Source organism: Podarcis vaucheri (genome assembly GCF_965113315.1).
Source record: "Podarcis vaucheri genome assembly, chromosome: 2".
Lineage (NCBI taxonomy): Eukaryota > Metazoa > Chordata > Lepidosauria > Squamata > Lacertidae > Podarcis > Podarcis vaucheri.
This window is the reverse complement of record NC_138760.1, coordinates 3265042-3292279: the sequence shown is the minus strand read 5'-3', so window position 1 is coordinate 3292279 and position 27238 is coordinate 3265042. Positions and strand designations below refer to the sequence as shown.

At 47.0% G+C, this 27238-nt stretch overlaps 2 protein-coding genes across 4 annotated transcripts in view; one reads left to right on the top strand and one right to left on the bottom strand.

Moving 5' to 3' along the window:
* The first annotated feature begins 1167 nt into the window (after positions 1–1167).
* Positions 1168–15985, top strand: KRT8 (keratin 8). The gene is made up of 9 exons (XM_082212050.1): positions 1168–1560; positions 5506–5714; positions 7457–7517; positions 7610–7705; positions 9502–9666; positions 11669–11794; positions 12389–12609; positions 13234–13289; positions 14273–15985. Exons 1-9 carry the CDS (start codon positions 1213–1215, stop codon positions 14461–14463), a joined length of 1473 nt encoding a protein of 490 aa, XP_082068176.1. The 5' UTR covers positions 1168–1212; the 3' UTR covers positions 14464–15985.
* A 1554-nt stretch (positions 15986–17539) lies between these two features.
* The window catches only part of ITGA5 (integrin subunit alpha 5), a 77527-nt gene continuing 67828 nt past the window's right edge, over positions 17540–27238 (bottom strand). For all 3 annotated transcript variants that reach the window (XM_082208049.1, XM_082208047.1, XM_082208048.1), the window contains exons 23-30: positions 26507–26587; positions 25091–25196; positions 24277–24429; positions 22865–22942; positions 21769–21882; positions 20960–21061; positions 19864–19986; positions 17540–18483 (exon numbers count right to left, since the gene is read on the bottom strand). In XM_082208049.1, the coding sequence (XP_082064175.1) occupies positions 18400–18483; positions 19864–19986; positions 20960–21061; positions 21769–21882; positions 22865–22942; positions 24277–24429; positions 25091–25196; positions 26507–26587 (841 nt within the window). In that variant the 3' untranslated portion in view covers positions 17540–18399. The remainder of the gene's footprint in view (positions 18484–19863; positions 19987–20959; positions 21062–21768; positions 21883–22864; positions 22943–24276; positions 24430–25090; positions 25197–26506; positions 26588–27238) is intronic.

The following is a 27238-nucleotide window of genomic DNA, read 5'->3' as shown; positions in this document are numbered from 1 at the left end:
TGTGTTGTCAAGGGCAGCCATTTTGTACTGGCACCCTCAGCATGTTTATCAAAATATTAGTATCAGCACCTCAGTTTTTACAAAAAGCAAATGCTGCTTACAGGTAAATCTGCAAAGGATTGTGTTGTAAATCTGCAATGCTGCCTATGCTCTTACAAGGTACATTTGTCAGAGCAGATAATTACCAGCTAGATTTGCACATCAAAGAACTTTCTGAACCATCAGTTTGTAGCACAAAAGACAAGCCCTTCTCTGCTGAAATAAATTTGAAGAATTAACAAGGGAAGATCTGCATACAGAAATCCCACCTCATATCTGTTTTAGCCCCCAATTTGCTCTTTAAAGGCAGTAGCTGGCAATCTGAAATTGTGTTTGTCCCCTCAGTCATTTTTTGGGGTATTATTATTGACGTCAACTTTATTGGAATACAGAAAGTATGGTGATTACAAGGAGTTATTTCCATGAAGAACAAGAATGGGGAGAAAACCAGGATAAAAGCAGAGACAAATATCAAAGCTTTAACTAGAATTGTCTTCCTTCCTTCTAATATGGTCTTTATGGGGGGGGGGATCTTTTGTAATTGTATGGCTATTAACACCGGCAAGATATACCTTTTTTATCTTGAACGGGTGTTTTGCTTTGCTGTTCAGGAGCTTATTCCTTTTAAGTTGTTATTTTACTTCCCAGTGGAAGTTGAATATTCACTGTCTTGCCTTGCTCCCATTTACAAGTCCGCGCAGCCATACACCCCCGGTCTCCACCTAACAGAACGGGGCCACACCTGAAAACGTTCCTCCCAGGTGTCGAAATGTCCGGGGAAAGCCGCGTTAAAGAGCTCCAGCTGCAGAGGCCCTTTTTGTGCAATTCCCCGAGAACGAGAAGGGAGGGTCCCCTGGACAAACTTGGGCAACTGCTGCCCTCTTTGGGCGTCCCGGCCGCAGAGAAGCCTCGAGCGGGGACAGAGGCTTCTCTTTCCTGCTCGGGGTTACCTTCCAGCGAGAGAAGGGTTAAAACAGGTGCGCCCCCGCCGTGGCGAGGCAGGCCCGGGCTCCGCCCCTTGGCTTTCGAAAAAGCCACTCAGGTGCTGCCAGTCCGCGCTCGGCCAGGACCGCGCCCGCCCCCTCGCCCCGCAGCGCATATAAGGAGCTGCGCGCCCGCCCGCCGCCCGAACGCCCTCCTTCCTTCCTCCCGCTCGACCCCGCAGGCGCCACCATGAAGAGGACCACCACCACGTCCACCTCGTCCTTCCGCAGCTCCTCCGGCGGCCCCGCGCGCTCCTTCAGCAGCCGCTCCTACACGGCGGGCCCCGTCGGCGCCTCGCGAGTCAGCACCTCCTATGCCTCCTCCAGCTACGGGGGAAGCCGCTTCGGCGGCGGCGGCGGCGGCTTCCGAAGCAGCTCGTCCTTGGGCGGCGGCGGCGGCATCACGGCCGTCAGCGTCAACCAGAGTCTGCTGGCGCCGCTCAACCTGGAGATCGACCCCAACATCCAGCAAGTGCGCACCAAGGAGAAGGAGGAGATCAAGACCCTCAACAACAAGTTCGCCAACTTGATTGACAAGGTGGGGCCGCGGGCGGGAGAGGGACGCTGGGGGGGGGGGCGCGGAAGAAGGGAGGCCCAGTGGTTTCAGCGGGGGGGGGGGACGGGACTGGAGGACTCCATGGTTTTATTGCCTAGCGCCCGGTGTGTTACTGTGGGGTTAGAGACGCGGCACCACCCGCGCCTTGCAGGGGGAAAAGGGCTCCCTGGCTCCCAGGAGCGTGCAATCCCAGGTAAGATGGGGGAAATTAAATTGTGAGGAGGACGGAGGGGGAAAGCTGTAGGGTGGCAGCCCAAGCAGTCGGTTAGAATCGACCTGTGAGGGAACCTCTGTAAAAGTTCGCATCTCTCTTCTGTCGGCTGATCTGTCCTTAATGAAGGAGGGTGTGTGCGCCCAGGTGTGAGATGGAGGAAAGGGAGTTCGGCAAATGGCAGTCTTTACAGTGAAGGAGAAGCACAAGAGAGGCCTTTGCTGTGCAGGCAAAGAAAGTGAAACCTGGATTCTACTCCTGGGTGGTGCGCAGGAATCTGTGCCAGAAACCAGAGGCTAAAGATCGCTTTTAAAGAGCACATTCATGGGCTGAAAGTTTCCTGGACTTTGCTCACCCCTGTGGTGGGGGAATCAGAGCTGGTCCGGTGTGTGATCAGACCAGTTGAACAAGCAAAGGCTCCTCCTACAGGTGTGAGAGTCGACTACACAAAAAAAAGTTCTGTCTACTTTCCTGGTTAAAAAGGACGTGGGTAGGGAAAGAGAGGAAACCGTAAGGTCCTCAATCACATTTTCTATCAATGACTCACCATAGACCATTGAATGCCCTCCCTGGATGGAAGGGCAAGCTGCCCCATTCTACAGAGGCCTTAGTCAAAGGTTATGAGCAATTTTGTTTGCCAACAGATGGGGCTTTCCTAAAGGTGCCTTTTGAGGCTGCAAACCTTTATGCAACCACCTGGGAGTAAGCTCCCTTTAACTCTGTGCTGCTTACTTCTCAGGAGCTATTTTGCCAGGTGCTGCCATAATGTTTCCACTCTCTAATTATAGTCTATCTGTCAGGAGTGGTTGCAGGATTGGGCTGTCTCCCGCTTCTGCCAATTCCCTCTGTGCTCTCAACCTTGATCAAAAGTTTCATTCTCACTGACCCTGACCCTGGGCTAACACTGAGCAGGCTAATCATTAGAAGCAAGCTTTGAAAGGCTGCCTGCTAACCAGTGGTAAGGGTCCCGTTTAGACATCCATTCCCCAGTCTTGGGGACCCCAGCATGCACTCTAGGTAGTGGGATTCCTGTTTACCCTTCCGTGGTGCTTTCTCCTTTTGGGAGTGAAAATGTGAAGATAGCCGCCCTTGGTCCTGCCCTGTGGTCTGACTCCTATTGGGCAGCTTCCTGTGAGCTGGGTATCCGAATGTCTCTTTTGAATACTAGTGGGTAGAAGCCTTCAGACTTCCTCAAAGGAGGAAGAGTAAAAGCATTTCCCCTAGTATTAACTATCCTCAGCCTAATGTAACCAATTGCCAAAGTCAGGGCCATTGCAGGAGCAGGTAGGAGGGAGGAAATATGCAGGTATGAGAAGTGAAGCTGAGGAGAGGGAGCTTACAAACTTTGATCCTGCAGCCAGCTTCTGAACTCTTATAAGCAGAGTTAGAAAGTGGAAGCCTTATTTCTGTATGGCACCACTTATGCTAAAGCAGAATGGGAAGAGGGAGAGAACCACCAACTTGAATTCCATGTGCATTCCTGGCTATGCCAAGTTTTTATTAAAGAATATCAGAGACTGGATTGCAAAATTTGGAAGGTCCTCCTCGCCTATAATAGTTTTCTGCAAAAGTTCCTGCATGGAGCCTGTGGCAGGCTCTTTGATACACCTGGATGGGGCCCTTCCAATTTTTGTATTGTCTCCGAATTTGCAGGAATGCTTTCAGTTAATTGGATTCCTTTGCATTCAGTTCATGTCAGGCCTCTGTTTCCTACAAAAAGATGCAGAGTTTTAAATCGGGTTTATTAAGAGACAAGGTGTGGTGTTTGAATGTGACCAGATGGTACCTGAGTGGAGCCAGACAGGATTCGGGTAATTATTAGTGTTAATAATAAATAATACAGGAGTCACCAATTGGCTCCACACCTTTTTAGCTCTAGCACTGCTGCAGCTTCTCATGTCTGGAACCTACAGAGATGAAGGGCTCCATAAGGTTAGACAAGAGGGCTTATCCACACTTCTTCTAGTCCCACTGCTCCCCCCCCCCCCCGCCCCGGAAAATAGCTCTTTAACACTCAGAGCAAAAGGTAATTTCCCCCAGATTGAAGTTTGGTGTAATTTAGAGCAAAGGAGTGGATTTTCCCTGAGAAGGGAGCAGGAAAACCACTTGAACCTGTTTTCTAGGAAGGGCTCAAGCGGAAGTGTGGATGAGCCCAAATACAACTCTCTCCACACTGAGGACTCTACTGTTTGTGGTTAGAAGGTGTACACAAAGACACTCACTCCATTGTTGTTACTTGCCATCTGACAGGGCTTCTGCATTCTGCGTTTAAAAATGGCTTCCAGGTCTAAGTCTTAGTTAGCGCTGCCTCAGATTAAGCACACAACCTAAACACCAGCAATGCCAGCTCACCTGTATGTCTTATCACCTGGGGGTAATCTTATATGCTTAAATCTGGCTTTAATAAGCATTTTGCCACTACAACCATGGAACTGTAGTTCTTTGACGTCGGGGCAATGAACCTCTAATTCAAAATTGATTACTCTCAACAAACTACAACGCCCAGAATCTTTTGTTCATGTTAGGGCTGCTGGAATTTCCCGAACATAGCCAGGATTCGGCTGTTGGAAACAGCGCCTGCGCATAAATCGCTTTAATGTCCGGAAGAATCTGGACATATGGCAACCCATGTTGGAAGTGTAGATTTTGGCAAATTTCCTTTAAAATAGCTCAAAAACTTTTTTTTTAGATTTTACAGAAAAAGCCCAACAACTTTTGTGTCCAGATTTTCACTTTTTGAAATATGGAAACCCTAATGGTGGTGGTGGAGAAAGAAAGTGATGCTTGTGGAAGTGGTATAAAACAGAGGAAGTTTGCCCTGCTTCCTTTGCTGGAGAGCATGGAAATGGTTGCCAAGTGGCAGTTGCTTTTAATTGCTTCCTCTGGCAGTTGTTGCTATGTGGCCTTGTAGCTTGTAATATTGATCAGATTCCCACCCACCCCTTGTTGGTGCTGCTGAAAAGTTTGCCTTCATAAAGTTCTCTGATCCATGATAGTGGGCTGAACTTTTGCTGCGTGGAAAAAAAACTTTTCACAGGGAGCTTTGAAAGTGGTCTCCATTATGGGCCCACTCTTCACTGCAGGAGGATGGGGTGAGGGAGAAGGAGTGATAAATGCAAGGCCAAATGTATAAAAGGGGGAAGACCTCTGGCAAACAGTAGGCACTCTGAACTAAAAATCTTTCTCCTGTATCCTGGACAACCTTTAACACACACATCTTAGGCTGAAATTAAGCTGCTTTTATTGACCATCTGTTTATGGTGTTTGATGAACCTGGGCAACAGCTGTCAAACAAGCTCCTAACCAGAGGTCTGCTGGTAGTCTAAAGGTCTTTTATTTGGCCCGAGGCCTTTTAAGAATGTGCCCTTCAGTCATTTCTGATCTGCAGAAGCAGCAAGGTCCTCTCAGTCACTGGTGTTTCAACAATGGCTAGTAGCCATTGGTAGTCTTCCCCCTGCAAAAAAGTATATTGGGATCTGAAATTTATTTAGTGTGGTTGGTAGCTCTGTGTTGGGGGTAAACTCCCAGGATTCCTTGGGAAGCCATTACTTTAAATATATAGTGGGGGTGTGACAACTGTGAGTTGATAGAAGATTGCACCATTTTGGCATCTGATGAAACAGGTGGAAGAGACTGCAGACTTCTACAGACGTGAGCTTTCTATGTTGAGTATTTAACTGGATGGAATCCCTTCTGTTCTCCCCCCTTGCCTCCAGGTTCGCTTCCTGGAGCAGCAGAATAAGATGCTGGACACCAAATGGAGTCTCCTGCAAAACCAGAAAACCACCCGAAGCAACATGGACGGCATGTTTGAGGCCTACATCAACAACCTGCGCCGGCAGCTGGATGGCTTAGGGCAGGAGAGAGTGAGGCTGGATGCTGAGCTGGGCAACATGCAGGGCCTTGTAGAAGAATTCAAGACTAGGTGAGTGGGGGGCAGCTGGGTTATTGCACCTTCATCATTTAATCTTCCTCTGACTAAACGGCATTAAGCGAAACCTGAGTCACGCCTGTTGTCAAGGCTGTGAAAATTCCATAGTTGCTCTGGAATCAGCTCTACTATTTGGCTTCCTGAAGTTATTGCATTTCTTCTTTTTAACATAAAAGTTGTTAGTCCACACCAGTGATGTGAATCGCTCCCTATATTAAAGTTGGCAGTGGTGACTGATGGCTTGGGATCTGTTTTCCTGACAATGACCTTTTGCTGCCCATATGTCTGATTAATGCAGATGTAATAGTCCCAGTCTCTGGGTTGCAGTCCGTGCTAACCAGGTTCCCCACTCTAATCAGGAACGTTAGCAAACGCTGCCGAAGAAGGAACCTGATTGGTGCTAATATAATTTTAAGATGGGAGGAGAGGAATTCTTTCCAGGGAGCAACTGTGTTGGAGCAAATAAATGCTCTTGTCACCTGCTTCCCCCACATTCCTCTTCACACACCTGTGGTCACTCTCAAGGCGGAGTGGGGCTCTAGAAACTTACAACATGAGAAGGGCAGATTGTATGCTGACTATTGTACTGCTTTAAGATCTTCAACCCTATGTTTCTAAGATGCTTCAAAGCTTCTGAAGAAATGAGAATTAAAAAGCATACAAAAAACAATCTCTTAAACAATGCTATACTTGAAATGAATTGTTCCCTTTAAGAGGAAGTAACGGATGGAAGACATTTTTGCAGAATCTTAAAATGGTTGGGTCATAAACCTACACATGGTAGCTTTACCCCCCCCCGACTCTTCAGTCAAGTGTACACACCATGTTACCTGAGTGTGCTATTCTTCTTCCTTGTACCGAGCACAACTACAGCTGCTGCAGTGCACCACCAGCAGGGTGAACGAACCAGTCTTGCAAGTGTCTGACTATTTCCAAAATGAGGCTGACACATATGGACACCCTGCCTGCCTCTCCAGACATACTTGACAGTGAAGGGAATACTGTTCATTAGGGTTGCAAGCTTTCCTGGGACTGGGAGGGTGCAGGGGTGTGGTACCTGGAACTCCAAGGAGACCTCTCTGACCCAGAGGAGGAGCCGGGCAGCCTTTGGTGATTAGACCACAACCCACTCCTGAGCAATCTCCAGGACAGGATTAGGATCTCCGTCTCCATGAATTTTTGGCATATATTATGTCTGTGGTGGTGTCTGCCACTCATGCACCTTGCCTCACAAAAGAGGAAGAGAAAACAGACTGGAATAACATGTTGAAAAAAAGGGGGGCGGTTTATAAAGAGGAACACAGCTGGGATTGGATTGCACCTGAAGACAGAGGCTGCAATCCTATGCACCTGGGGATGGAGATCATGTGGTCATCCGGATGCGGCTGCGCTCGTTAATTGAACGGGATGCTAGCTGAGTGTCACCTTAATTTTGGTTTGTGAATTGAACCAGCTAAAACCTAATTTTGTGAAGTGAAAGCTGTTGGGACTGAGCCTTGGTAGGAAGTTTATGATGTCTGATTCCTCTGTTTTAGAGGTCCTTTGGGGTTGCATGTGGGATATTTAGTTTCTTAGGAGAGGGCATATGCACACTCTCCACATGCTCAAATACAGTGTCTCCACACATGCTTCCCAAAGCAGTTATTGCACCAAAAGCATGTGGCCTTGGTTTAAATGAAGCCATTCTAGGCTCACTTGTCACCTAAACTAATCCATCCTGTTCCTTTTCCCATTAGGTATGAAGAGGAAATCAACCATCGTACTGAGAAGGAGAATGAGTTTGTCCTTTTGAAAAAGGTGAGTGATTTCCTAGCTAGTGGTTATTATGCTTTGTGACAACTTCATAGAGGTCTTTAATTATAATGGTGGCTTCTGCTCTACCTCCTTAGGATGTGGATGAGGCCTACATGAACAAGGTTGAGCTGGAGTCCCGTCTGGAATGCCTGACAGATGAGATCAACTTCCTGAGGCAGCTGTATGATGAGGTAGGCACCACCTTTAAGGAAACAGAATGGCCAGTGTGCCAGAGCTTCCAGGTGCAATCCCTGTCATGTCTCTGTAGCTGGTCAGCATGGACATTACTTAACTAGATGGACCCAAGCTTCTGGTGCAGGACAAAGCAGGTTCCTATGGGCTTTCCTCCTATTCTGCTTGGGAATACCAGCGGGAACCTGTAAAATAAGAATAGGCAGCCCAGACATATCCATGGACTGAAATTATTACTAGTATTAAATTTGTTTACTGCCTCATACCCACAGGTCTCTGAACAGAACAAATATAAAAACACAAAATACATAAGCAAAATAAAAACAAGAACAACCCAATACCCCTCCCCGCAAAAGAAACCCCACACATTTTGAAAGGGCATTGCATGTCAATCAGCCAAAGGCCTGGTTAAAGAGGAACGTTTTTGCCTGGCGCCTAAAAGTGTATGAAGGTACCATGCCAGCCTCCCTGGGGAGAGCTTTCCACAAACAGGGAACCACTGCAGAAAAGGCCTGTTCTTGTGTTGCCACCTCCAGACTTGTTGTGTAAAGAGGCTATCAGGGTCTTTAAACTTTATAGCAAACCTTTTTTCCACCTCATTGTCTAATGCTGAAAATCTTTTTAGCTTCCTGGGTCCTGGTCTTAATAAGGTTTTAGCTACTCTTACTAGTGTGTTGACACATGAAGAAACTCCTCCTTCCAATACCGTTAAAGTTGACTTTCCAGTGGCTCAAGTTTAGCAAAACTTATCTTATTGGGCTGCATCTCTGAAGGCATTGTTGGGCAAAGTGTTTTGCTTTCTTCCAGGAAGCTGGACTCTTGGAAACTTTGCTCTGACCACTAATAACATGGCCTAGGAAATCTCAGTACAGGTGATGGAGTAGAACCAGGATGGGGAACGTTGGGGCGCTCTGGATGTTGTTGGGCTCCAGCTCCCATCATTCCTGACAACTGCCCATGATAGGTGTGGCAGCCCAACATCCCTATCCCTGACCCTAACTGTTGAAACCTCTTGCAGAGAAGAGGGCTGTGCCTTTGTGGCAGAGCATGTACTTTGAGGCCTTTCTTGGTTCATTGCATAATAAATTTTTTAAATTTAAAGCTTGAAAAAGAAAAGATGATGTACAATAGTTAACATCACGTACCAAGCATTTTTTAACAAAGACTGAGAGGAAATAAAGAAAGAGGAAAGGAAAGGACAAGACCTGATTCTGTATCAGCTGTATATAGACTTACGCAAAACACTTGCTCCAGAATAACATCTAATTCTTCTACTTTCCATAAACCAACCTTTTTTCAGTCTTCAAACCCAGATATCCAGACAAGTTCCATTTGCCTTTTCACAGTAAAAAGTCCCTAAGAGGTTCCTAATGATTTATAAATGTCAACAATGACTTCTCTCTGAACACGTCAACTCTGCCATCTCTGACAAATCCAATAATTTTAATAACCATTTTTCCATAGTAGTTAATAGTAAGTCCTTCCATCTTTGTGCATATAGCATAATCTCTGCTGTGAACAAATATTGAAATAATCTTCCATAATCTTTTTCTAGTTGTGTATCCTATTAGTCCCAGCAGGAGGAGTTCTGGCTTCAGTTGAATATTAACCCTCAAAATCTTCTGTATTAATGTATTTGTATAAATTTTTAAAGCTTTTTTTAAGATGTCCACCAAGCATGATAAAATGCCCCTTCATGTTCTTGAAGGCCTTTTTGCTTCCTCATGGCTGTTTGCTTCCTGATCATGATTAATGATGGTAATACCAAATTGCCTCCAACTTTCTCTCCATGCAGGAGCTGCGTGTGATGCAGTCTCAGATCAACGACACCTCTGTGGTCCTGTCTATGGACAACAACCGCAGCTTGGACTTGGATGGTATCATTGCTGAGGTCAAAGCACAGTATGAAGAAATAGCTGCCAAGAGCCGGGCTGAGGCAGAGAGCATGTACCAGATCAAGGTGAGCCCTCCTGGCTGGGCTAGGAATCCTTCCTGTTTAGGGTGCAAATTGGCATATTACAAGGGGGGGACCTTTTGATCTGTGTTTCTCAATGTTTTTTGTTGGTATTTCTAGCTAGACATGAAACCCTAGTAAATGGTGAGAAACTTCATGTGAATGAGCTTGAGGATTTTCATATTTATTTGCAATAGGTTGACTCGTTCACCCCCAGTACTCTGCGAACTATTGACTGTGTTATCATCACAGTCCTCACATCACGTTCATGCCGTGTGGCCAGGGAGAGTGAAACTTCCCACAGTGCCAAGGATGTAAATCTTTGCCTTCTAAAACCCTGAATTGCCAACAAGTTTACATCTGTTCTCCTTAGTGAAAGACAGCCAGTTTCAGATAACATAATTGAAATGGCATGACTATATTGAAACATGATGCTTCCACCCTTGTTTTGCGCCACCTTTATGGTAAATTGATAAACACTGCCCCATAATTTCAGATTAAAAAGCAACAATCCTAGCAAAATAATCTGCTTGGACTCCGAGTATGGAGGAAATCTGCAACATCTGGAGGGGGAATGTATGTATAGACTGCTGGCAAGAATACCAAGGGCTAGTGTCCTTCCAGTAGATTAGCTAACTTTGCATGTGAAATTTGTTAGAAAGGATCCTGAATTTTGTGTTTTTGCATAAGGTAGGGTTGCCAAAACAACTGCCATTTACTGGCATAACCTGCAGAATGGTGTTCTGACAAGAGTTGGTGTATTCTATTCTGAAATGCCCCTGAATTCCATGTGCTGCATCTCCTGGCTTCTATGTTGTCTGATGGATTTATATTTTTTAATTGGAAGTGAACTGCCTTAATCCTAGAATCTGTAAATGGGGTGGATGATGGGAGTGGGGCTGCCAAACGCATGCTGGTGAGCGTCAGTATTTGAGATGATGGTGGGTGGAAGGTTGCCCTTTGACATCAATCACAATAATCATCATAATTTGGCATAAAGTATGAGCAATGTGCATAACATATATATTATCTCAGGGACAGCAGCCCTGTATTACTATGATCATCCTTGTGTTGCAGACGGAAGCAGGTGAGGCTAAGAGATAATAGCTTGCCTAAGGCCACATGAGGAGCGTTTGTGGCTGAAGTGAGATTTAGGAAGTATTTCTGCATTGTGACTCATACTCTTGGCCACTCCAGTGTACTACCAGTTTTCTTGGAAGTTGCAGGAGGCATATGCAGAGGACCTGCCCCATTCGTATTGTACCTGTTCTCCCAGAACTTCCGGGGCTGACCCTAGTTTAGCCCTTCCAATGGGACGTCTTAGGTAGCTTAGGAGACTTGCCCCCCCCCACTTTGTTTTGTGCCTGGGCTGCATTACACACTGCAACATCTAGAACATCCTGACAAAGAATGCTGGGAACTGTAGCTTACCCTGCTCAGATCTACAATTCCCAGGATTCCTTTTTTAAAGGGGCGGGAGTGCTTTAAATGTGTTTTAAATGTATGGTTTGTATGCTATGTTAGACTCATGTCTGCTCTGAAATGTCAATAGGTCAATAGGCCTTTCTCAATCTTTGGTCCCTAGATGTTGTTGGGCTACAGCTACCATCATTCCTAGCAAGTGGACAGGGGTCAGGGAGATAGGAGTTGTAGTTCAAGAACATCTGAGAAAAGTTGCTCTGTTCCCTGGTTGGTGGGGAAGAGAGGGGACCCCCCCCCCGCTCACCAGTGGAAGACTCCCCCCTCAGTCTTACTGCAGCATTAGGGCATTGGGAGAGGGTCACAGCTGTGGAGGTTTAAACATCTCCATGTTTAAGAGGTTGCCCGTGTGTGTGTGTGTGTTAAGTGTTTAATCTGTCTGTCGTGGCAGTAGTAACAGAGCACTCCATCTGAGTGTCTGCAAGGGTCTTCCCTTGCTGGATTCTTGAGATTCTCTGAACCTCGCCTTTTACTGACAGCCACCTTTTTTGGAAGTTGTCACATTTCTCTTTTTATCGCCTCCCTGTAGTATGAAGAGCTCCAGTCAGTGGCGGGCAAGCATGGAGATGACCTCCGCAACACCAAGAATGAAATCAACGAGCTCAACAGGATCATCAACCGGATACAGTCAGAAATTGAGGGTCTGAAAGGCCAGGTCAGGAGGCAATGTTTGTGATTGATACAGTGCCATATATAATAACATTAGCCAAAGAGGCAGGCCTCTGACCTCATGGAACTCAACCCACCTACCTGTACATAGGCAAATGATTTTGATTGCTCCAATATCATATTGGTTGTGCTTTCCTTCAAGTTCCATTGCTCTTGGCAGAACTTGCAGTGCACCATTTCCCTTGAAACTGAAGCACCTAGTGTTTTCAGTGCTCCTAAATGCTTGGTTTTGGAGCAGACAGAACAGCTCCTCCTCAGTGTTCTTTTCCAGAGTGACCCTGGGAGCCAGTCCTCAGTGGCTGTCTCGCCTCCTTTCAATCGTGACTGTGTTATTCTCAGTGGTGAAAAAACTCCCCTTTCTTTCATGCAGACTAGGCAGCTCCAGGACACTGGAGACAGGGACCCAGAGGCAGAAATAGGACTGAGTCTTTGGCACACACACACATTTGCACATACCCAAATGCACTCTGGAGCACTGCACCGCTGCTTCTGGCTTTTGGGATTTTAACAGGCAGTGCTGAATGTCTCTCTTGCAAATGGAAAAACCATTGGGCTCTTCCTTTTTTCCTCTCCTCCCCAGCGTGCTAATCTAGAAGCTGCCATCACTGAGGCTGAGGAACGTGGGGAGTTGGCCGTAAAGGATGCCAGCAGCAAACTGTCTGAGTTGGAGGCTGCCCTGCAGAGAGCCAAGCAAGACATGGCCCGCCAGCTGAGGGAATACCAGGAGCTGATGAATGTCAAGCTGGCTTTGGATATAGAGATCGCCACCTATAGGAAGCTTCTGGAAGGAGAAGAGAACAGGTGGGTGCCAAGACAGGGCTCTGACATGTGTACTTCTAAAAAAAAAAGTGCTCTTGGTGGCATTGGGGTGGTCATATGGGATCTAGTTTCTAGTACTGCTTGTGCCTGCAAAACTTTTGGGGGCTAATGTACTACTTTGTTTCCAGTTGGTGCATGTTCCTTTTCTTCTGTAGTAACTATACTGCAATTCCTCTGGGATGCCTTTTCTTTGTCCTCCTTTTATTACACTGATTATTAATGCCAGAGTGCCCCTCCTGAAAGCTAGTGGAACGACCAATAATGCAGAATGGACTGGACTGTCCAGTAGAAATTCACCTGTAAAACATCCACCACTATTTTGTCAATGGCATGTTGCAGAATACACCTGCAAAAACCCCCAGCTCTCTGGAGCCCCCTCTCCTCCCACCCCCCACAATCAGTAGCACATTCTGGCAGCAGCATATGCTCCAGTGCTCTGTACTTGCATGGGTGTGCAGCAGTTGGGATTGCCAGCACATAGACAAATGCTTCCACTTCCACATAGACTTTTGCTTCTAGCAGTTCCATTTTTTTTGTCCCTGCTTCTTCTGTCCCTGCATGCTGATCTTGTTTTTGCTTTGTCTTCCCCTCCACCCACTTTGGCAGGCTGGAGTCAGGGATGCAGAACCTCAGCATTCAGACCAAAACAACCGGCTATTCAGGTAAGCACTTTGCAACTTCATTGAAATAGAGGCATAGGATGAATCCACGGGGTTATGTTTTGAGGCATGGAAGAGTCATGGCAACTAGATTTCCCTTTTCTATATCACAATGTTTTGCTGGTGATACACCAGTTGAAAAGCAGATATAGCCAGTGCTACCAATGAGAGGCAAAGCCAACTCCTTCTAGATTGGTCCTCATCCTCCTCTGAGTTCTACATGGGCAGGAGGTTGACAGCCAGTGCAACTCCTGGAATGGCTGAAAAGGGCTGCCTGGCAGGTTGAGCAGTGGGCAGGGCACTGTTTGTCCCAGTTAACCAACCTCCATTGATAGGTGGAAATTTTGAAAATATATGGTATCCACTATCTATGCTTGAAGGAGCTGGGAGGCCCCCTGTGTCATGTATTCCCCAGTTTCTGCCAATAATAGGAGCAGCAATATCACCCCAGGGGGGGATTAAGGCTGATAATTCCCCAATGCAGATTGTGTTATGGTGGGCAGGGGGGGGGGTCCCCAGAAGCATCACCGTTGCCCTGAAATCACTTCTGTCCCAGAGTCCTGACCAAGGGGACCCTGGGATGCCCAGAGGAAACTTTTTAACAGGACTGCCCCACTGTTGCATGGATGACTCACATTGTTCTGGGAACTGATTAACAAAATGGTTAGTTTTCATCATTGTAAATGGCTGCTAGCCATGATGGCTATGTTCTGTCTCCAGTTTCGGAGTGATTGCTGACTGTTAATTGCTGGGAATTGCAAGTGGGGAGAGTTCTCTTGTGCTCTTGTGCTGCTTGCAGACTTCCCACAGGCGCACTGGTTGGCTACCATGCAAACAGGCTGGTGGGCTAGGTGGGCCACTGGCCTGGTTTAGGAGGGCTGCTCTTAAGTGCTATAGATGTTGTTAGCTGGGGCAGCCTCTTCCCCTGTCTAGGGTTTGGAAACACCACTCTGTCTCTAATATTAAACTCCGTTGTTCCCACCCAGGTGGTCTGTCCAGTGGCTTCAGTAGTTATGGGGGTGGCTACAGCTCTTCATACTCAAGTGGTGGATACTCCATGAATTCTTCCCCGCTGGAGAGCTCTGCAGTCACCAAGTCGAGGGCCATTGTCATCAAGAAGATCGAGACTCGGGATGGGAAGCTGGTGTCTGAGTCCTCAGATGTGCTGTCCAACTGAGATGCTGTTTGCATCCAAAAAGAGCCACCTCCAGCAGTTTAGAGTGCCTTAAATCCAATGAGCCTTCTTTCATCTAGCCAGGTCAAAAGGTCAATGGGAGGATTGGGGAGGGAAAAGGGCAGGAGAAGGGGTAGTGGAGCAATTTTCTTCTTCTCAACCTTTGCTGGGGCATCAGATATCACAAGGGGGACCTGCAACAAAATGTTGCAGGGTGGTTGCTTCTACTCAGATTTCAAGCCATCTCCTCCTGTTTTTCCATCTATTTTTCTCTCCCCTAGTTCCCCTACCTAAAGAGCTGAGATTCTCCTTAACCTGTTGTTAAATCTCTTCTTTGTGCTGTTTAGGCTATGCATATATAGTTTTTTGTATCCCTTCCTCTCCCACCTACCCTGACTATATACACAAGTGATTTATGTTCTAAGTACCCCCCCCCCCGCAAGTCTGTAGACACACCTGTTTTACTCAAGAACTATTATCAGTGACTTTTTGGGTGCAGGGAGAGAAGCTAGGACTGCTCTTACACCTGCAACTACAGGTTGAATGGTAGAAATCAGCAGGCAATGCTTCTCATAGTACAGAGCAGGCAGGCAGGGCTTGTGGCCAACCCATGTTGTTGGACGGCCAACTCTCATCAACCCCAGCCTGCATGGGCAACAGCCCGGTGATGGGAGTCCAATAATGTCTGGAGGGCTACTTGTTCCCAATCCTGCTGTAAGCCAAAGAGAGAACCTTGGGCAATATAGAGCTGCCTTGGTGCCTTATACCCAGGGGTAATGAAGCTTGATGCAATGTCCTGTCTCCTACATGGAAACAGCCCTAAAGGTAATTTTCTCTGCCTCCTTGGAATGTTTTTCTACATAAACTTCCAATGCAAGGACTTTTGTCTTTGCTTGATTCTTTTACCATGATGGGATTGCCCCTTTGTGGAATCCTTGATGAGCCTCTGTAGAACCCACAGGAGATTTCGGTTGGATCACCTCCCCAATCCCAACTCATAGGTCCTACCAAAGATGCGCACACACACACAAACTTAGAAAGTGTTGAAATCTTCCTGGTCCTAACCTTCCACAGCTGACAAGTTAGTGATGCTGAATCGCCCACCCAGCTGGTTTGCATGATATCAGGTAACCTTTCTTTTAGGAAGCTGCTGGTGGTGCTTCCACTGTTGCTCCTCCTGCAGTAGACATAGCTGAACTTCTCAATGAACCCTGTGCATTTTTACTAGGAAGGAAGTTCTACTTGAATTCAATGGGGCTTGCTTTTTTAAAAATATTTTAAGTAATAAACACACACAAAAATAAAAATAAGCATTGGTAGGAACTGTGGCCTTAAAAGTACTGCGTGCGTTCACTCCCCCAAACTAAGAGAGAGGGAATGAATGTGAGCAGCAGTATCACTCAATCTAGCTGGATGAGGGCAGAAATGTCTGCATTTCATTCTTAAAACACACCTTAATTACATTTTAGTTGCCTCCAGCATGGTTTTGATGTGGGAGATGGCTTTGTAACTCCCACCCCCACCCAATAGTCCACATTTAATGCAAAAGTGAGCCCCAAGTGACTCTCCCAAGTTTGTAGAGCTAAGGCATAGGACTGCCCCACTGCATGATAACGGGGGGGGGGGGGCTCATCCCCATGTACGCACCCATAGGATTGCAGCCAGGCAGTCTTTTTCATTCCTATGGGACTTGTGGAGTAAATGGGTCAGGAGGGTGGACTGCATTTCTTCTGTGTTTTTTCTCCCCTCAAATGGTGTCTGTGCACCTCAGACCTTGTTTAATAAAAGCATTAATTACACAAAGATGTCGTCATTCATTTTCTGCACCCAAGAATCACTTGTTTTGTGTAGGAGGTATGCAGCAATTAGGGAGCTGTGGCATGTTCTGGCTTAAGAAGAAAACTGACTGATGGAAACACAGAACCAAAGTAAAGTAGGTGGTGATCAGGAAGCAAGGCCCTTGGTGCCTTGTTCATCTATTAGCTTACAAGACACCAGTTGACACTCCTAGGCAATACTGACATGACATGTGGCAGACAGGTGGAGGACCTGAGTCTCAGTTCCAAATTCATAATCACTCCTGCTTCTGTTTCTAATGGAGTCGAGAAAAATGTCCACAGCAAGTTCCCTTGAGACATCTAGGGCTGAATGATATCTGGTTTTCATCATATTGCCAACTAAATGATGTGATGTATTGGTTGGCTTCACAATTTTTCCCACATTGTGATTTTTTGCATAGCACAAACTTGATTCACAATGTATTGCCAGGCAGAAAATGATGAAACCGATGTCACAATACAGATTTTAAGCTGGTTTTGAAATAACACGATTCTCCAAACAACCAGCTTACACTGCTCGGGTTGTGAACGTGTTCCGTATGGGAGGCAAGTTTGCAACGCGCAGTGACATGTCTGTGTGGGTTGCGATTTGGTGCTTCTGCGCATGCGTGACCACCAAAGCCCGTTCTGGTACTTCCAGGTTTCGGTGCGTCCGTAACCCAAAAAAACGCAACCTGAAGCGTCTGCAACCCATGGCATGACACTACGTGTTCTTCAAAGACGTTAGTGGGCCCAGGCCCTGTCTGCAGGAGTGAACCCTTTTCACCCCCACAGGGCCACAGCTGCCACTTACTCTGGGATTCTGGTTTTTTTTTTTGGGCGGGGGGGGGGGTTCCTTGGTAAGAGTGCTATTTTTTCATTACAAACAACTTTCAAACAAACCTGGAACCTGGTCACTAAGTCTAGATAGGGATCTTAAAATGCCGGGAAAATATAAAACTTCCCCAACAGCCTGAATTTCAGTGGCCACAAATGGCAGCAACGCCCTCACCCCCACCCCGAGGGCCTTCTCTGTAGTGGCGCCTGCCCTGTGAAATGCCCTTCCATCAGATGTCAAGGAAATAAACAACTATCTGACTTAGAAAACGCAGTGTTTCTCGCTGAAGCCCTTCCTGCATCTCACTCTTCAGGCTTTTTTTCATCAGAATTCCCACCCTCACCTACAAGAACCAACAGTGGGATTTTCATCCATTCTCAACCCCTTGCAGTTCGTCATCCTTAATTAGGGGGGGAAAGAGGCATTGTGGAAAATATGGAAGCATTTATTGCACATGAACATTTTAAATTAAACTCTGCAACCCCTGTCTCTGCCATGAGGCAGCGGCAGCTTCCTCATTTCTTCATCCTCTTTTAATTAAAGTGGCATCTGAAAAATAAAATCTCTAGCGATTTCTGGAGATCAGTGCGAAGACCGTCGGCGAGTCCGGGCCGACACCGGGTGATGGCTTGGCTTCCAAACGTGGCAAATCTTTGGCATTGCGGGAGCACCTGGCTTTCCCAGCTTAAGTCTCTGTCCCACATCATCCCCCACAGGAAGCAGGCTGGGGGGAAGACCGGAAGTGAGAGCCCAGGATCCTTCGTTCCGGCCTGTGGCGGAGAAAGAGCTGGACTCGGGAGGTGATTGTGCTTCTTTTTCTCTTGCAGCCAAGCTGTGGTTATTATCAGAGGAGACTGGCAGCTTGGAAACTGTCCAGGGCACTGCGCCCTTCCCCACATATGGACGGAACAGACAGCTTGACACTAGGGGGCCTGAGATCAGACCAGCACCGGCCGCTCCAGCGGCTTCAAGTATTCCCTTTTTTGCTGGGAGCAAATGCCTTTGCTGCAACCCCCAGTCAGGGCATGATGGGTTTTGTAGGATCCAAGCCCCAGGGAAATGGGGGGAGAGGAGGGCGCTGGGCCTCGAGAGCCTGCAGCCTCTTTCTCTGTGAGGAGCAGAGGTGCCTGGCCTCTGCAGCAGTCCGTGGGGCCCGGTGCCTGTGGCCCTGCCCTGCTGGTGTTGGCTGTGCTCCCCTTCTCAGTGCTCACAGCGGATGATCCTGGTGCCTCTTTGCAGGGCAGCAGCGGCAACACACCTACATGGAGGGCAAGGCTGGGCCTGCTAGGCTTCTGAAGCTGCTTGTGGCTTCAGCTGAGCTTTCTCCATAGCCGTGCCATAAGGAAGTGAGCGCTTGAAAAAGCCCAGCTGTGGAGGAAACACAGAGACAAGATCAGGGCTTATAATGTAAAAGGTACAACCCAGGAATCTTCTCCGGGGCAAACACCACTGCAATGAACATGCCTTGTGCACATCTCCAGATACTCACCTTCATCGTGATGGGGAGACAACCAAAAGAAGGAAAGCTCCCCCAGGAGACATTCCCAGCATAGTTTACCCATAACAGTACAAAACAAGAGCGGGACTGCTCCACCCATCTATCCACTACTCTAGCCCACTGCATCTTATAGATCCTGCCTGCTAGTTTTCAGACAGATCTCCAAACTAGAAACACCCATAGGGTAAAAGCAGAGAGGTTTTTGCACAAGTCACAGAAATTAGGGTTGCCATATTTCAAAAAGTGAAGATCTGAACACAAAAGTTATTGAGATTTTTTTGCAAAATAGCAAAAAGGCAGGAAATAAAAATAAACCAAAACTCTGCAGTCAGAATAAATCATGAAAATTAAGCACACTTAAGACTCCTTCACACGAGTGTACAAATCACTAAGTCTCTGTTGAATATGTGAACTGACTACATCAAAATGCAGGGCAAACACAGAAGTTGGACTTGCATCAGCGCATTCTCACATGCAAATTGTGACTGCATGTTGTAATCATCAAGCGACCAAAGATAGATTCACATGTGTCAAGCTTTTTTCCTTCTTGTTGTTGTTTGCACTAAGTCTTTCATTTCCACAATCCAAGAATTAGGAACGTTAGGGACTGAGGGGGAGGCTCACACATTACAGCTGCTCCAAATTCCTTGCGGCGGCAGCTACATGTGAAGGGCAGAATTGCATTGCTCCTTGCTGCCTGCATCATACATGACATCACACATGACACTTTTAGTTGCACAGAAAGCAGAAAACACACATTTGCAACTGTTGGAGGTGCTTTAGCCAGGTAACTGCAGTGTAGCTGCAACTCTCAGTTGAGCATGCAGGCAATGGCAAACCTGAATTTAGTTCTGTGCAATGTGCAGAAATGATTCAAAGTGTCTATGAGGGGGCGGGGTGGGTATTGCAGGGACTAGAAATAATAGAGAAAGGAGGGGCTAGGAGCTGTCCAGAGTGCTGAAGCCACACCCCATTATTACCACTTGAAATCCTGCACAGTGTTCATCTGGCATTTGGAATTTTATTATTATTTGTTCATCTTGCTCTCTGCAACTGTAAGGCCAAGAAACTGCTGTTAAAAAGCATTTGAAAGCAAAGCTTTTTAGCAGTCTAGCATAAAAACGTGGAGCACCCGAAGCTGATGAATTTAGTTATTACAGTCCTACTTGCAGCTGGTGTGTCAGAGATTCTAACACCTTATCCCCAGCTCTGAACCTTGCCCCCCCTTTCTCCCAATTCAGTTATCCCACCTTGTATAGAACATAGATGAGCAGCGCCAAGAGCAGCAATCCAATCAGAATGGCTAAGATGATGATCCAGAGAGGAACCCCCTGACTGGTCTCTGCCTTGGGCCAGTGCAGTGATGTTTGCACCTGTCAGCAGAAAGGAAGCAGGAATAAGGTTATCACTTGTCTTGCATCCAGAGGCTGCCAACCATTCAAGTTAAGTGGAAGCCTCATGTACAGGAACAGTCTCCTCAGTATCAGGCAAAGGGAACGAACACCAAAGGCGGCCATTCCTTGGTTGTGAGCTTCTATCTAGAGGTATCTGGCTGCCTCCTATTGGAACCAGAATTAATTCCATGGATGGACCCTGATCCAATCTAGAAAGATCTGCAAAACACTCTCTTTGATCAACAGCATGATTCAACAGCTTGTTGAAAGAAGGCCCAATTGAGTTCTATGGGACCTATTCCCAAGTACGTGTGTGCAGCAGCCCTGGCTGGTGGGCCTAACTGGGTCCCCAGCCCCCCAAGTGGCCTGCAAATCATGTCCCCTGATGTCATATATGATGGCAGATGATGGGCAGGCAAAGGCGTAACTGGCCCAAAGGGAGGTTGCAGGCACCATAGATCAGCTAACCATCAGCACCTGCAAAGCTCCCTGCACAGTGCTTTGCAAGCATTGACCATCAGCTGATCACTGGAGCTTCTGCAGCACACCACTATGGAAGAATGAGTCACCCAGTGTCATTGTGACATCAAGTGGCTGACAAGTGGGAAGCCCCCCCCCCCTGTCAGGCTTGGCCTGTGGTGATAATGATCCGGCCAGTCTGTCAGATCCAGTTTCCCACCTCTGGAATACAGGACTGCAGTCTAATTTTTTACTTGTTTGAAAAGCAACAAAATGTATTCCAGCTAAACTGTCCTGTTCCCCTCCCCATCTATCTCAACTGTTCTGTGGTGATGATCCTGAAGACATGCTAGGTTTTTGTGACTCTAATGCTATTTGTAAGTTACCTTCGAAAGATCTGCATCCTGAAAGCAGGATACTACTATTATTGTCAGCGCCACCAAGGATTTATAACAATAAACATCAACAATAGTTAATGGTAATGAATACTGACCTTGAGGTAAGCGGTGGGTTTCTCTAGAGGCTGGATTTTGTAGGGCACTTTCTGCACGTAGTAGACAGCTTCGCACTGTATGGTGTGGGGATTATTCTCTTTCTGCAAATGTGTAAAGGGGATAAAATAAAAGTGAGGGCCAGATCCTGGGATGCCCTGGGTTAGTATGTGGCCAGCTGACTCTGAAGAGACCTAGTGTGGAGTCAAACATAATAATAATAATAATAATAATAATAATAATAATAATAATAATAAATTTTATTTATATCCCGCCCTCCCCAGCCGAAGCTGGGATATACCCTCTTCCCAAGGGATGAGCCTGCAAAAGTAAATGTATGGGGAAGGGAAGGCCATTGGCTTCCTGCAGTGACTATTTTATTTAGGCAAACAGCATTTCCATGTGGAAGAGAGGGTCAGACAGACAGACAGACACCAGCCGCATGTCTCTCTTCATTGCTCCACCACCAAGAAATAAGTGCTTTGATTCTTATAATCAGTTGCAAGTCATTCTGGGGCCTGTTTGCTTGAAAAGCGGGATATAAGCCTTTATCATAAAGAAATAGATCTCATGTGGATCCACTGAGCCAAGTGAAGAAGTGTGGTGTGTGGTGTGTCCTTCCAGTGGAGGCAAGAGGGTCTGGGAAAGGTGGAAGAGCTGGCAGGGGTTTCAGCACAATACACCAGATGCTGTGAAAGCCAGCCAGCACCCAGCAATCTCCCTCTCTCTCAAGTCGATTCTTAACCCCGAAATCAAATCTGCAGCTGTAAAGTGAGGCCTGGAAGAGGCTCCCGGCAGGTGCTGTGCTTACCAGCTGGAAGCTCTTGGACCAGATGCGGAAGTAGAGGCGCAAGCTGACACTTTTCTGTCTCTGCACTGCCCCCATGTGGCAGCGGAGCTGGAAGCACTCCTCGTCATTGCATTTCTACAGCACAAGAAGGAACCATAGTCAGAAGAGAGCCTGAGGCTGAAAACACCCCCAGAAACCCAGTTAGGCCACCAGGGCCACAGGCAGCGAACGGATGCAGCAACAGTGCTTCTAATAACTAAAGCGTAACTCCTGGGGAAAGTCATCATGTCTAAGTGATTCACAAACTTTCTCCCTGACCCACGACCCTTTGAAAATTGTTGAGGGTCTTGGCAGACCACTTAATGATTTTTCTGCCTGTTGCTTAGGAACTGCAATGTGCTTTGCACGTGCTGTCTCTCAGGCTTTCCCTCTCTTTCTCATGGCTTCCTTCCTTCCCATGTACTGACTTTCCACTCCTTTCAAGTGCCTTGTCGGTCTCTTTGCCCCATCTTGGCCCAGCTGCAGTTTTCTTCCTCCTCTGAAGGCAGCAGAGCCTCCTCTCCTTGCTGCTTCCACACTTTGGGAACCCTGCTCTAAAGCTATAGCTGGGAAGGGAAATGATAAGGGCTGTACACAACTTTTCATGCCGATGGAGATCTTAGAATCACATGAAATCATTATGTGAGCAAAGGCTGCAGAAGAGAAGGGATGCATTAGGGCAGCGTTTCTCAACCTTTGATCCCCAGATGTTGTTGAACTACAACTCCCATCATCCCTAGCTAGCAAGGCCAGAACTCAGGGATGATGGGAGTTGTAGTTCAACAACATCTGGGGACCCAGGGCTGAGAAACACTGCATTAGGGGCTTTGTCAGGCTGCAGCAGCAGCAGGAGGAAGAGAAGGGAAGCAGGACCACTCCATCAGCTCAGCTGGACCAGCAACTTTTGGCTTCTCCTCTCGCATTCCAGGTGGTCATTGTAAGCGCTCTGTAGCTAAGAGCAAGTGCTCAAGTTTACGTTTTTCTTCCTACATGTTATGTAGTCTGAGGGCAGCTAACTGATTGCTGTAGGTCACTATGGGTGATTTTTTTTTCCAGCTGAAGAAGCTACAAGGCTTACCAGAGTGTCCAAAACTCCATCTTGTTTCTGCACATAGTGCTGCTCTGGCCAAGGTGAAGCTGCTGAGCTCTGCTCCAGCTAAGAGAGAAAGAGAGAAAGAAGGCACCTTTCTAAATAAGTTATCAATAGTCACGAGCCCATTGTACAAGCCTTCATATAGTCAGCTGTGACCCAGTGATACAGTTTACATAGTATATACTCTAGATGCTGCACCTCTGCTCACTCCACTCACCGACCCCACTGCCATTCCCCCCACATTAAGCTCCCCCTTCCCCTGCAACAACTCCTTCTGCCTCAGATGACAGAGGTATAGCCTTAGCACAGCCACCATGGCTAGGAGCCACCGATACCCTCCACCAATTTGTCCAATCCCTCTTTAAAGCCTTCCTTGTTGGTGGCCATCACTGAGTTCCATCCTTGAACTAACATTCCGCTTCTTTGCATGTCCACGAGTTCTGCTGAATCGGACTGAGCAGGAGTGCAACAGGAGATGCACAGAATTTATAAGAAAACAGCTGATTCTTTCATTGAGGTTTAGCAGTCTCCTTCTCTGGTAGTCAATCCTCTCTCACTTAAAACAAAAAAACCTCCCCATCCCATTGTTCAAAAGAAACTCAGCTCCTGGGTCTGTCTGTGTCAAGAAGCAGGCATGCAGTGTCTCATGGAGACACCATGCTTAATGGTTTTTTCTTTTCCAGCCGACCAATGGAGGCAGGTTACAAAGGCCAAATATATGCCAGGGGGCAAGAGAAGCTATTGGAGAAATGTTGGGGAAGGGGCAAAGCATTAGGGTTCCTGGCACAGAACAGGATGGGGATGAGTTACGAAGAAGGTTCAAAACCTGGAGTGCCATCAGATTGTCAGAGTGTTCAGGAAGGAGTCAAGAAAATACCAAGAAGCTGGAATAATTAAAGTGGATCAAGGCGATCTGTCTCTATGGCAACAAATCCACTTAAAACCCCCAGAAACTGGATTTTTGCAGTTTGGAAAGTAATGGGGAAATGCATTGAAAAGTGTAAGATGAACAAATGACTAACAGAATGATGTAGAAACACCCCAAAGGCAAATTAGGACGAATGCTCAATGTCATAGAACCTCTCTACAAACAAATTAAAATGAGCGCCCAATGAAGGATACACATAATCTAACTTCTCTGTAGGCTTCGTGCAACCAAATCAGGATGAATGCTTAATAAATAGGCTTGTCTGGAGGAGAGGCTGGCATTCTGCATTGTGAACGCTGAGTTCCCCCACCCACCTAAAAATGCTCCTACTACTCAGCATTTTAACCCTGTGCTGATAGGGAATTGCACTGTCCCTGGTTGCAGAGGCTGAGCTCCAGGCCCCAAACTCACATCCCAGGCCAGCCCTCTGCAGAGTCGCTTTTTTTCCCGCCCGCTGACCAACCATTACCTGCAGGCGTGACGGGTTGAGGTGGTGGCTAGCGGTGCAGTTGGCTTGTGCCACGTAGCGTGTCATGTACATCACAGATCGCCCTTGAGTCCGGAGCGGGCAGCTGATGTCCAGGATCCCCTCGCTGATGGCGCTTGGCCCATCATTCAAAAACTGCAGGACAAATGGGAAGAAAACAAATCACAGGGACATCGGAAGCTGCATTACGTCACCAAGTCAGATTATGAGCCCATCTGGTTTGGTGTGGTCTGTTATGACTGGAAATGGCTCTCTGGGGGTTGCAAGGACTGGGAAGCTTTCCCATCACCTGCAGGCAAAGCAGATGCTCCAGCCCTGAGGTACAGGACCCTCCCCCAAAGAGGCGGCAGCAGGGATGGGGGTGGGGGACAAGCACAATGATCTAAACATGGTGGCCAGGCCCAGTGGTCACAGAGAAAGGAGGATAGACAGATTGGTACTGGCAAGCCAGGTGCTCCCAGGAATGAAGCAAACACTCTCTCCTGCAGTTTGCCCTTTAGCACCCATTATCCAATGATACACTGCCTCTAATGCTGGAGGTTCCATTTTGCTATCAGTGCTGCCAACAGATTTCTCCCTTGTGAAACCTTGAAAGCTAATGAGATAGTGTGCATGACATAATTCTTCAGGAACACAGAAGAAACACAGAATACAGCACTGGGCACAGGATTCAGAATTTCACCTTTCCCCCTCCTTGCTTGCTAAGCAAAGGTATGCTTCCAAAAGCAAGAGTGATCCTGCCCATGCATGAACTGCCACCACCCTTGCACTCTTGTCGTCCGTGGACAACACCCACCTCATAGACATGGCACACACCGGGGCCCACGTCTTGTTCTCGTTGCAGCGCTCGACCTGGGAGCAAGCCAGTCCCTGGAAGGGACACTGTCTCTGGCATGGATGCTCTATAGAAGGGGAAAGGAAGAAGGCACTCAGACATGCAGAAGAAAAAGCAATTTTAAACAGGCTAGAGCAAAATCCTTATCAATTATTTAGGCTATTCAAAATGGCAAAAAATGCAAAATTATGAAACTTTACAGAATTGCAATAAAACTAGTGTTGCAAACCTGAAGGCCCAAGCCCTCATCAGTTGCATTGTATTGTTTTCTGGTGTAACAGCAGATTTTATTGCAATTTTAAAAAAATCTCTCTTTGGTAATTTCAAAATGAAGATCCTTTTCCTAGCCCACTTTTCCTCAGCAATATCAAATTGTAAGATCTCTGGCATTGGTATCATTTATTTATTGAAATATTTTTATTGCTTCTCCATAAAATGTTCAAGGCAGCTAACCTAGATTCTTCAAAAAGGTGATGAGAACATCCAAGAGGGAAAAATAGTAAATTAACAACAACAACATGACGCCCACCTGACTGGGTTGCCCAGCCACTCTAGGTGGCTCCCAACAAAATATTAAAAACACTATAAAACACCAAACATTTTTGTTAATATGCTTTATGTGTATTTGGATTTGTCTACTTACTGAAACAAAAGAGTTTCTGATGCAGAAGCTACAGCTCGTGTGGCTCACAGGAGCAGATTAAATGAAGTAAATAAGAATTACTGGCAGCATGACTCTCTGCTGCTGAGAGAGCTGTGCTGGTTGCCAATTCACTGCAGGGCAGCTTCAAGGTTCTTGTATTAATTCACAAAGTCCAAAGTTCCTAAAGGACCACCTGCTCTCTTATGCTCCCCCTCGATCACAGATATCCTCTGATTAGCCCAGCCTCCCGTGGGGAAAAGAGATTGAGTGTGAACCAGCTAAACCGAAGTGTCTGGAGTGTTGCCTTAGTGCTACTTCAGAGACAGGATTCCTAGACCTGCTTCTTGGGGCTGCTACAAAGGATCTGAGCATTGGGTGAGATTCAGCTAACTAGTCCTGAGCGCAGAAGCCAACGCAGGGGCTTCCTCTAGCTCAACCAGGGCTTTCCCCCCTCTCCTCTCCCCACACCACCCCCAAATATGAGCTAGAGGGTTGAGGGAACCCCCACAACATTTTTAGGGGGAGCAAAGAGGGAGGCAGAGGGGAAAGTCTCAATGAACGAGCAGAACTCACTTCATGAGTGTATATCCCCCCCCAAAGAGAGACAGGGCTTCACCAGGGAAGACCTATAATTTACCCTTTGGGGACTGAAGAGGAGATGTGGGGGCCTCACACCTTCTTAGTAAAACAATTAATGACCATGCCAAACACTTTGCTTCTGGCATTACACTCACCCCAGGGTTTTGAGATGAACGGCAGCCTCAACACGCAAGGGGAACGAAGCCACCTCACTGTGGGAGTTGTTTGCGTTCTTGCTGTAGTGAAAGAGACATAATATGTGACTGTATGTAAGACTCCAGTAGTAGATAGGTAGCCGTGTTGGTCTGCCATAGTCAAAATAAAAAAATTCCTTCCAGTAGCACCTTAAAGACCAACTAAGTTAGTTCTTGGTATGAGCTTTCGTGTGCATGCACGAATCTGAAGAAGTGTGCATGCACACGAAAGCTCATACCAAGAACTAACTTAGTTGGTCTTTAAGGTGCTACTGGAAGGAATTTTTTTATTTTGTATGTAAGACTAGCACTGCACAGAAGAAGAATACACAAGCAGCAGCTAGGAAAGGGGTTGTGGACCTTTATTCAGCCACAAGGGCCGCATTCACTTCTGGGGGCCACATGCCAGAGGCAGGTGGGTCCAGAGACAAAAGTGGGCAGAGCAATGGGTGAAAATTGTACCTCTGTAGTTTTTACACAGACGCATGCACACCCCTCTGTCATCAACCCAGGGAAGGAAGAGGCATGACCAGAGTGCGAGGACACATTCCACTTGGGCAAAAAGCCCCCGTCCCCCAGAAAGGATTAAAGAGGAGCAGGGGGAAGAGAGGGGGGAATTCCTTTGCACAAGAGGACCGGACTGTGTTCTGCACTTAGTGGAATCCTGCCCTGGGGAATCCTGCGGTTCCTCTG